Below are 10459 nucleotides of genomic sequence, written 5' to 3' on the forward strand. Positions count from 1 at the left end.
AAATTAGAGGCATGGATGCCACTCACTGCAAATCCAAAATTGCACCACATCCCAAAATCCCACCACCTTATTGCTGCTGTTGGGTCAGGAATCCTCCACCCACCATCTCACACCTACTCCATCTCCCTATTATGGACCTGGTTCTCATTGAATAGATTAGATACTCCTGTGTAATTAAATGACTATTAGTTGTATCTGCAGTTGAAGATTCCTCAAATAAATTATTATTATTTTCTCGTCAAATAAATTATTAATATTTTTAACAAATACAATATCTAGCAAAATATATCGAAATAATATTTAGGAATAAAAATTAAGAAGTTACTTAATTAATCAAGTATGCGGAAAACTAGTGTGAGAATTTGTACATAATCTGATCTCATATTTTGTTTGAAAAAAATAAAAGTTTTTGGCATCCAAATTTTAGTGCATTTTTAATAAATGATTTTCTCCTTCTGAATTTTAATCATGCAACCTCTCATTGTCTTTTGCCACTAAACTTAATCTAACCTTATATTATTATTTGTAATTAATCGAAATGAGCAAATATATATATAATATCAATTACAAGATTAATAAAGAAACGACTAGAAAATAAAATAATATTAGAAGTAAAAGAACAATAAAGGATAAAAAAAAAGAGTATGAGGACAAAAAAAAAATATTTTCATAGTTCGACAAAAAATAATGATAATTTATAAATTTGATGAATATGTTAACAATTGACTTTATACCAACTTGCATGATTTACAAAATCAGCAGAACTATTTGGTGAAATTGAACGATCAATATTTGAGGAAAAAGATGCAGCTATTTTTGCAAAATTGGGAAATCAGATAATTTCCGGCGGGAAGGACTGGTTCCCGCATTTAGTTCTTACACCTTGTCTTAGAAAGAAAAAACACAAGCAAACACCAACCTCGATCAAACAAATACATCTCATCTCCATTATCGCACCCGCTCCTCGCTCCCTCTCTCGAGTCTCAAGCCACTCCCCGCACACTCGAACATACACTCGCGCGGCAACGATGAGGGGCGGAGGCCTCCTCCTATCCGTTACCCGTCGCCTTTCTCGGCATTTCGCAACTGATTCTGCTTCTCTGAAGAAAACTCCTTTGTTCGATTTTCATGTCGCTAATGGCGGAAAGATGGTGCCTTTCGCTGGTTGGTCCATGCCAATCCAGTACGCCGATTCCATCATGGACTCTACTCTGAACTGTCGGGCCCAAGGGAGCCTCTTTGATGTCTCCCACATGTGCGGCCTCAGTCTCAAAGGCCGTGACGCCGTGCCCTTTCTAGAAAGCCTAGTCATTGCTGATGTGGCTGGACTAAAACCTGGTAATTATTATCAAATATTATTTTTTTTAGTGTGTTATCTGTTATGTAAGTACATAATGGATCGTTTAGATAGCATGGGATAGGGAGTGACATTACGACTGTTGTGGTAATGATATTGTTCATTCCTAGTTGATTGCTAATTTCATAATTCTTCTATAATTTAGTTGGTTTATTGAATTGGTTGTGATAAATTTTACTGCAGGGGTATTACTACTTCCGTGGGGCTCCTTAGGAAAATTGATACTTTTTTATTATTTTTTTATTGTGATTGTTTTTTTAAGTGAATCACAATTATGCTATCTAGTATATTATGGACTGATTTTTCCAGTATGATTGTACAATTCACATACTAAAATAAAATTCTGATAAACTAAGTCCTTTGGTTTCCAAATTGTACTGGCATTCACTTAAAATTAAAGCAAACAAACAGACTGTAAATGTAATGGAGGAGATTTTATTTCAAATGAATCTTGTAATTCTTTATTCATCTCAACTCAATTGTCTGATACAAGATATGGCCTTTATATAGGCGTAGATACAGAGATACTGTGATATATTCTAACCTGTAACTAACTCAATCACTAATTACAATAATACCAGTGATACATTCTAATCCTGTAACTAACTCAATCACTAATTACACTAATGCCCTTGTATCACATGAGCTGCTGCTGACTGTATTCAATACGGACCTATAATTTTCACCTTTACAAAAATTTCTACAGGTACAGGCAGCCTGACAGTTTTTACAAATGAAAATGGGGGTGCAATTGACGATTCGGTGGTGACAAAGGTGACCGACGATCACATTTACCTTGTGGTAAATGCGGGCTGTAGAGATAAGGACTTGGCTCACATCGGGGCCCACATGGAATCGTTTAAGAAAAAGGGCGGGGATGTGACTTGGCATATACATGATGAAAGATCCCTGCTAGCTTTGCAGGTAAAAGAAAATATAAAGAACTTGTTTGTCATTAGATATTTCCTTGTCTATTTTGTTTTGGTTGTTGTTGGATATTTGTTTGGTGAAATGTGCAGAGAAGATACTGCTGGAAAATTTTATTGGTTGGTAAAAACTTGAGAAATTATTTAATATTTTGCAAAAATGTTACATCAAATTTAATATTTTGCAGAGTTATATCTGAAATCGACACTAAAAGTTATGCTTAAATCTCATTGGCAAATTATTTACTGGGTAAGAGGACTTTGCAATTGTAGGTTCTTAATCTGAATTCCAGAAGCAGTCTTCATAGAGGACTATAATTTCATGTTTTAATTGAGTTACAAACTTCAAATTTGGTTTCTAAAAATCACTAAAAATGAGCTAGAAATATTATATCAGGGACCACTGGCTGCACCAACACTTCAGCTATTAACAAAGGATGATTTGAGCAAGATGTACTTTGGTGAATTCAAGATGTTGGATATTAATGGTTCCGCTTGCTATCTCACTCGGACAGGGTATACATTATCACTTGTATAGTTATTTAATTTCATTTATTGTCTTTGCATTTTTTTTCTTTATTTTTTTTTTTATTATTTTTTTTTGTTTCTGTTGCAATTCTAAGCCACTGTTGATTTTCTTTGGTCATTTTTTTCATTGCAGCTGAAATCCAATCTTGAGGGAATATTATATGAACCCTAACAACCTTAAATATTTTGCAAATGACCCTTTCAGTGATTTTTATATGTATAACATGAAAACATTTAAAAAAATTAAATACCCTTGTTTTCACATACTTTTTGAAAGATCTTCCCCTATTACTGTAACACTGCAATCAGATTTATTGAGCAAGATTTGAGTTCTTTGGTAGTTTTAATGGAACCCAGATGAAAATGAATTTATTCTATTTTCTCATTGTTCCAAGGGAGTCTGCATCCTGTTAGGTACCATCTATCGATGCATGATCAACTTTTTTTTTCAGTTCTGATATTTGGGAGGACTGATGGTTCTGATGCTGACCACCTTTGGTACCCGAGTGAATGTAATGTCATTCAAGGGGCATATGAAATAGTTCTTGTTATGCATTAGTATTTAGTCTGCATTGGATGTTGATTTTTAGGACACAGATGAATTATTTTATTTATATATTTTATGCCATATCTAAGCCATGAGCTAATGTTAGTATTAAGTACTACATAGACGGGCAAGTCAACAGCTGATAAGTTAAAAATATTTACCCAGGTACACTGGTGAAGATGGGTTTGAAATCTCTGTACCAGCTGAAAATGCAGTTGACCTTGCCAAGGCCATATTAGAAAAATCTGAAGGGAAGGTTAGGCTAACTGGTCTTGGAGCCCGTGACAGTCTTCGTTTAGAAGCAGGTCTATGCCTATATGGCAATGACATGGAGCAACACATCACACCAGTTGAGGCAGGCCTCTCGTGGGCCATAGGCAAGCGTCGCAGGGCTGAAGGAGGCTTTCTCGGAGCCCAAGTAATCCTGAAACAGCTCGAGGAGGGTCCCAAAATTAGACGGGTCGGGTTTTTCTCTCAAGGCCCACCTCCAAGAAGCCATAGTGAGATAACAGATAAGGGTGGTGAGAAGATTGGGGAGGTGACAAGTGGTGGATTTAGTCCATGCCTGAAGAAGAATATTGCAATGGGGTATGTTAAATCGGGTTTACACAAACCTGGTACTGAGGCGAAGATTTTGGTTAGAGGGAAGCCATATGATGCAGTTGTGACTAAAATGCCCTTTGTACCAACCAAGTACTACAAGCCACCGAAGTAAAGCACACGGGTTTTTTTGGTTTGAAACAAAAGAAAAAAGGTATTCCTTCTTTGATTGACCAAATCACCGTAAATTTCTGTTTTCGAGTTTTACATTGTCTTTGCATAAACTAACAATCTGACTGTGATTTTGTTCTTTCTTTTCCCTATTTGAGAATAAATGTACTTTGTGTTGTTTCTCTCTTTGATTGATTGAAATTTGAAACTGACTTGTGGTCTTGGGGGAAATTTATTGTTCAGTTCTCACTCCACTCTAAATGGAATTATGGAACCCTCCAAACATTAACTATTATCTGTAAAGTCGGGATTGGAAATGAATTAATAGTATATGCTCCGACATGACTTCATATATGTGAAAATGTGAATTTGGATTGTAAATTTTTAATATCGGTGTCCAAATTAATACGGGTATTTCTGAATGGATAAGGATATAGATACAACATGGATAATCTGCACCTGATGCTGATGGTGATACGGATGTGATGGGTATTCCAGTCTGAATATAATGATTTTAAATGTATCCCAACACGGCTATAAATTTGAATATCCATGTACAGATTTTAGGCCATGTTATCAGTTTACAAAGTTTTCCTCAAATTTTCAATTCAGCTCTTGGGCTTGTCAATAAAATATTCTTATATCAGTATTTGGATGCGTAACATAATCTATGTTTCTTCAGTACTTGATTATGTTAGAAGAAAAACCTATTTTCTGATTCTAATAAACAAAAGGTTTTTTGATTGTGCACTAGTTTCAATTTTTTTTCAAGCAATATTAAAACCTTGCTGGTAAAGTTGTTCAAACTGGCCGTTTTAATAAGCCCGACGTACACATTCTTAACACAATTTGTATATCCATGTAATAGATATGGCTTAGTTTGAACACTGTCCGATCTGTATCTGCTCTGCTTTTACCCCTACAACAGGCAAGCAAATCCAATTCCAAAAGAAAGGTTAGTCATTACGCCTCGGCCTGGTTACTGTAAATCTGTAATTGTCATTTCATGTTCAGTTGGCTTACGTAGTTACGTAGTAGATGACATGAACTAAAATTTCAGACAAAAGGAGGTTAAAAGAGGTAATTTTAATCCTCATTAAGGAATAAATGTTCAAAAAAATTAAGCGACTAAGGAAATTAAAAGACGCCTAAAATACTTAAGGGCACTTAATCTCTCCTTGCGAACAACACCCGAGGCCCGAGGGACTAAAGATAAGTTATTTAGGGAAGGATCTGTAAAACAGTCCATTGGATATCTCTCCAAGGAGTGCGGAGTCAGAAAAAACAAAATAAGAAAAATGAAAAGGAGGTTAAAATGAGTTGCATTTCAAAATTAGGGTAAATAAAAGTTGGATTGTATAGAATAATTTGTTCAGTCTTCTGTTAAGTGTTATATTCATTCACCTTATTAAAAGTAGAATTTGGGAGTAACGAATTTTTCTCTTCTAATTTTATCCTTCCTGGAATTCAGAAGCATAGCGTAAAGAAAATAAACAAGAAAAGAGGTCAAAACTCAAAAGCACCAACAATTATTGATTTTAAGTTTTTAACGTATCAGAATCACGGTGACACCAGGGCCGGAGTTGTCATCTTCATTTCAAGAGAAAATAAAAACACATATATTGCAACATTTTTAGTTGAAACTTCAAATAAATTATCTGACATTTTTCCTTCAATTTATAATATTTATTCAATTTTTACCACATTTTTAGTATTTTACAATTTTCTCCAACAACAATTAAAAATCCGGATGATAAATTTATTTTTTAAATAAATTTTTAACAACATCATTTATTTATTTTTAATAAAAATCATATTTTCAGAATTTTTTTTCCAATAAACTAACTTACATTACGAATAAATAGTTACACTTAATCAAAATGATTAATTACCACATATATTATCATTACATGACTAATGTGCCGTGATTGATTTCGTAATTAACTTGATCACTATTCACTACGACACTACCCGACATATGACTCAAAATCACAATGAGGAGGGTTCAAATGCACTCAAATTTTTGTGCACCCAAATGCACCCTATCTTTCAAATTCTTTTTCTCCGTTTTCAAAGTCCGAATAGTCAATCCGAACCGTTAGATGCGATCTATATATTAATATGTACTTGGAGACCAAATTTTACATTTTTTGGAATTTTTTTACTATTTATTAAACCATTTTGAAAATCGCTGATCCAATGATCCAGAAAATGTAAAATCAGCGATTTTCAAAGTGGCTTAATAAATAGTAAAAAAAATATAAAATTTGGTCTCCAATCACATCTTAATATATAGATCGCACCTAACGGTTCGGATTGACTATTCGGACTTTAAAAACAGAAAAAAAAAAAAGATTTAAAAGATAGAGTGCATTTGAATGCACAAAAATTTGAGTGCATTTGAACCCTCCTCAATCACAGTATATTAATTACTACACACCGTGAATCATTACGTACAATGCAAGAGATCCCATAATTGATATGCAAGACTATTTTGCCCCACCATAACTTTTTAGTATTGAATATTTACTCATCAAACTTTTACAACATTCTATTTCTAGTTTTCTACATCTATATTGTAACGCCTCTGAATTCGGGTATATTTTAAATTTAGAATCCTAATTAGAACAAAATATAAATAAGAATAATATATATATAGTTCAGAAAATAAATTATAAAAGGACAATCAAATAAATAGAAAAAAAAAAAAAAAACGTTTTATTTATTTAATGAAAGGTATATCCAAATTCTGCATACAAATTTTAATTATATATATACTTAGCCCAATTAGAAAGCCCAAATTAGAAAAAAATGCAAATCTAAATTAAGTCCAATTTCCACCCATATAACCTATCCCTCTCCTCTCTCCTTCCACAGCCAACCCTCCTCTCTTCTTCTGTAAGTCTCTTTCTCTCTTTCTCTTTCTCTTTTTCTCTCTTTCTTTCTCTTTTCCCTCTTGGCCGCCCCTCCTCTCCTCTTGGTTGCCGCCGGCCACAAGCCAGCCACCACCCGAACTCTCTCTCTCTCTTGGCCGAAACCCCTTCCCCACTCCTCCTCCTTGGCCGAGCACCCCCCAAAGCCGACCCCCTTCCCTTGCTGCTGCCGCCGGCCGAACCACCCCAACCCAAGAACCAAACCCGAAATCCTCTAACCTAGACCCGAACCCCTCTCTCCCAAAACCCAAACCCGAAACCCTCTAACCCTAGACCCGAACCCCTCTCTCCCAAAACCGAAAACCCAAGACCTAGACCCGAAAACCCTAAGATTGAATTCAAAAACCCTAGCCTAGACCCGAAACCCAATAACCCGAAACCCATTAACCCTAGAGTGTGATCCTATGAACCAAAATTTGCTTCAGGGGGGCAAGCCCCCTAAGACCCCTGTAAGGGGGGCCGCCCCCCTCTAACCCCCGGCCCGCTTACCGGCAAGCGGAACCGCCAATTGGATATACGGGGTAAGGAAACCAAAACTTAAACCCAATAACCCAATATCCGAACCGAACCCCTTCCCTCTTTAAAGTCAATCAAATTAGTACGAGGATCAAGGTTAATACCAATTTAATAATACCAAATTGAACTGTGGGGGAAACTGAATTGAGGGTTTTAATTATGTGTAAATTCTTTGGATTTAAAAAGAAATAAGAAGTTAATTAAGCGTTTAAAACTTAGGAGCAAACCGCGTGAATTTAGGAGACGCTGAGAATACGCGAGATCCTGACAACCGCTCAAACGAAGGCACTGAAAATACAGGTGCGGGTTCCTGGTCTTTTTACAAATAATACAAAAAATGCATGGATTGAGGTAAGTAGTCATTTTTCTTAATCTGGTGGATAAACTGCATGTTGTGAATGTCGAACAATCGTTTGAATTTGTGTAGAATTGCATGATAGGAACTCTTGATGCATGAAATTGAATTGACAGGAATTGAATTGGGAATTTGAGAATGGGGAACTTGAATGAATCGTTGTAAATTGGGGCCGTCCGTGTGAGGCGGCTCTGCATGTGTTTTTTTGAAAAGCGGGCTGTCCATGTGTGGCAGCCCAGTGTGTGAACAGGACAGAACAGAACAGAACAGAACAGAACGGGTCGCCAAATTCGCGGCGGTTCGCCGGATGGGTCCCCGAAATGGCCCATCTAGAGTGTGATAATCGGGTCGTCCTTGCGTGGCGATTCGCCGGGTTTCCATGTGCGGGCATGGATTCCCAGAGTGTGGAATTTTAAAACCTTTTGAAATGAGTTAGAAAGGGGCGGGAATAAAAACTGGTTATTTTAAAGTGATTTGCATATCCTAATCGATAGGGACATGGGGAAAAATTCAAAAACCTTATTTTTATGTTATTTGGGGAATTAAATGCATTGATTTGTAAAAGCACCGGGCTGGAACTAAATCCCGCACTGAGAGTTCGTTCGATCTCTCACCGTACCACCTGTTATGTGGGTTCCAGGAAACGAAGAAGAAAGCATGGAGGAAGGCCGCGGGTGAGGAAATTAGCGGAAGTTGTTAAGATAGCCACTATCTGTTTATTTTATATTTGTATGAACAATATTTTGTGTGGACATGGCAGTGACTGTTTGACTAGCCATGTCTGACATATTGTCCCTTTTTTTTGTTTGTTTGTTGTGAACTCCATTTACTTTTAAATAAAGTGGCTTGTTGAATGTTTTTTTATTGATGATGTATGTGATGTGCTTAACGCCTAGCGCATAAATGCGCGGCGGGTTGTCCGGGAGTGTGACATATATTCAAATACTTTTATCAATTGTCGCTCGATATAATGGGGGCGAACCCAAATAAAATTGGAACAATATAATATAATTGCAATGTTTAGCAAATCAGGAATTGAAGACATGAATATAATGACTTGTAATCGGAGAGGTGCATATATATTGCTGGAGCATCTCTTTCCCTCTGAAATTCAAGTCATCTTCCCCACAAAAAAAGGAACTGAGTGGACACGAAGGCTAAAAGGAAATGGTTAAACTAATTATTTCTCTCCGAGAGGTCGAGAGGATAAATAATTATTTTTTTTAATTAATATTATTACTAAATAAATAATCAGAAATAAAGTAATTAGTGAAGTATTGAAATTGGATGGATGTTAAAATTCTGATGAACAATATCTAATTTTAAAAGTTTTAATGGGTATAGTCGTATGAGGGTTCAAATGCCTCCATTTTTTGTGCCTCCACCGTGCTTCCATTTTTTTAAACATTAATAACTCAAAATTTAAAACTTAAAAGTCAAAATAAAACCGTTAGATATGATCTATATTATTTTCTCTATGTGCATATAAAAAATTATCACATTTCAATTTTGTTTTTATGTGAATCAATAAGTTCAAAAATCAACGTCTAGAAATCATCCACATTAGTGCGTTTTTCACAAGCTCTTGATGACAATCAAAATAAAATTGAAATGTCATAATTTTTTACAGGTGCATAGATAAAATGATGCAGATCATATCCAACGGTTTTATTTTGACTTTTAAATTTTAAATTTTGAATTATTAAAATTTTAAAAAATAAAAGTATAATAGAGACACAAAAAATAGAGGCATTTTTATATAGATAATTTTCTCTAAAACAAATTATACAATAACATTTTTTTTGCCGACCTCCTTGATATCTCTCTCTTCCTATTCCTACTTTCTGGACACGACAGTACGACACCACATCTCAGATATGAAGACCTCAAAATCCGGTCATATACATGCCACGTTATCGTGCTTGTAAAAGAGCGTAGAAATGGTTCGTGCGGATAGGACTGTGAATCACGATAAGCGATATTTCTGGAAAAAATTCCCTCCTCTCCAGTTTGTGGTTTCTGGTAGAGGGATCTTACCGCTAGATTCGTTTAGATCTCGATCCTACGATTAAGAAATTTCTAATAGAGTAGAGTGCGTGCCCACTGGAGACAACCTGGAAGTAATTATCTGCATAAATACCTCCTGATCCCGACATCTCCTCTCCGGGCAGAAGCAAACAAGGAGGTTCTGAGATCGTCTCACTTTTTACTAAGACTGTAAGACCTGAATCATCTTTCTTCCCTTCCTAATCAAATTGTTTAAAATTTTAGTTTTCTTTGGATTGCTTTGAAGCTTGGATTTTTTTTTCTCAACGAATTAGATGTCAATCACTCATAAAATGGAAACAGTGTGTATCGAACCGTATTTTAATGCTTCAGTCATGGAGAATAAGTTTTAGTGTTTCTTTGGCAATTGATGGTTTTTAAGTTAGTTATTATGGAGCGGACTTCGTGCTTAGAAAGGGAATTATGAGTTGATTGTCAGGTTGTGATGAATTCGCAACAGTTACTCTTAAACTTTTGGGACGGACCTTAGGTTAAATTTATTTATTTAATTTACAGAAATATCAGCTTATCTTGACATTT

At 35.5% G+C, this 10459-nt stretch overlaps 1 protein-coding gene across 1 annotated transcript; it reads left to right on the forward strand.

The window, feature by feature from the left end:
• The first annotated feature begins 848 nt into the window (after positions 1-848).
• Positions 849-4255, forward strand: LOC144569507 (Glycine cleavage T-protein family). The gene is made up of 4 exons (XM_078319887.1): positions 849-1338; positions 2064-2281; positions 2681-2799; positions 3524-4255. The coding sequence occupies exons 1-4, from the start codon at positions 1029-1031 to the stop codon at positions 4071-4073; spliced, it is 1197 nt and encodes a 398-aa protein (XP_078176013.1). The 5' UTR covers positions 849-1028; the 3' UTR covers positions 4074-4255.
• Positions 4256-10459: the final 6204 nt, after the last annotated feature.

The sequence above is a fragment of the Carex rostrata genome, chromosome 18 (assembly GCF_964058835.1).
Source record: "Carex rostrata chromosome 18, lpCarRost1.2, whole genome shotgun sequence".
Taxonomy (NCBI): Eukaryota; Viridiplantae; Streptophyta; class Magnoliopsida; order Poales; family Cyperaceae; genus Carex; species Carex rostrata.

What these genes read in the sequence shown, in the direction of transcription:
- LOC144569507 (XM_078319887.1), top strand. Translation starts at nt 1,029, where the DNA reads ATGAGGGGCGGAGGCCTCCTCCTATCCGTTACCCGTCGCCTTTCTCGG. An exon ending in TGTGGCTGGACTAAAACCTG is followed by an intron (nt 1,339 to 2,063) that starts GTAATTATTATC and finishes AAATTTCTACAG; the next exon opens with GTACAGGCAGCCTGACAGTT. An exon ending in GATCCCTGCTAGCTTTGCAG is followed by an intron (nt 2,282 to 2,680) that starts GTAAAAGAAAAT and finishes ATATTATATCAG; the next exon opens with GGACCACTGGCTGCACCAAC.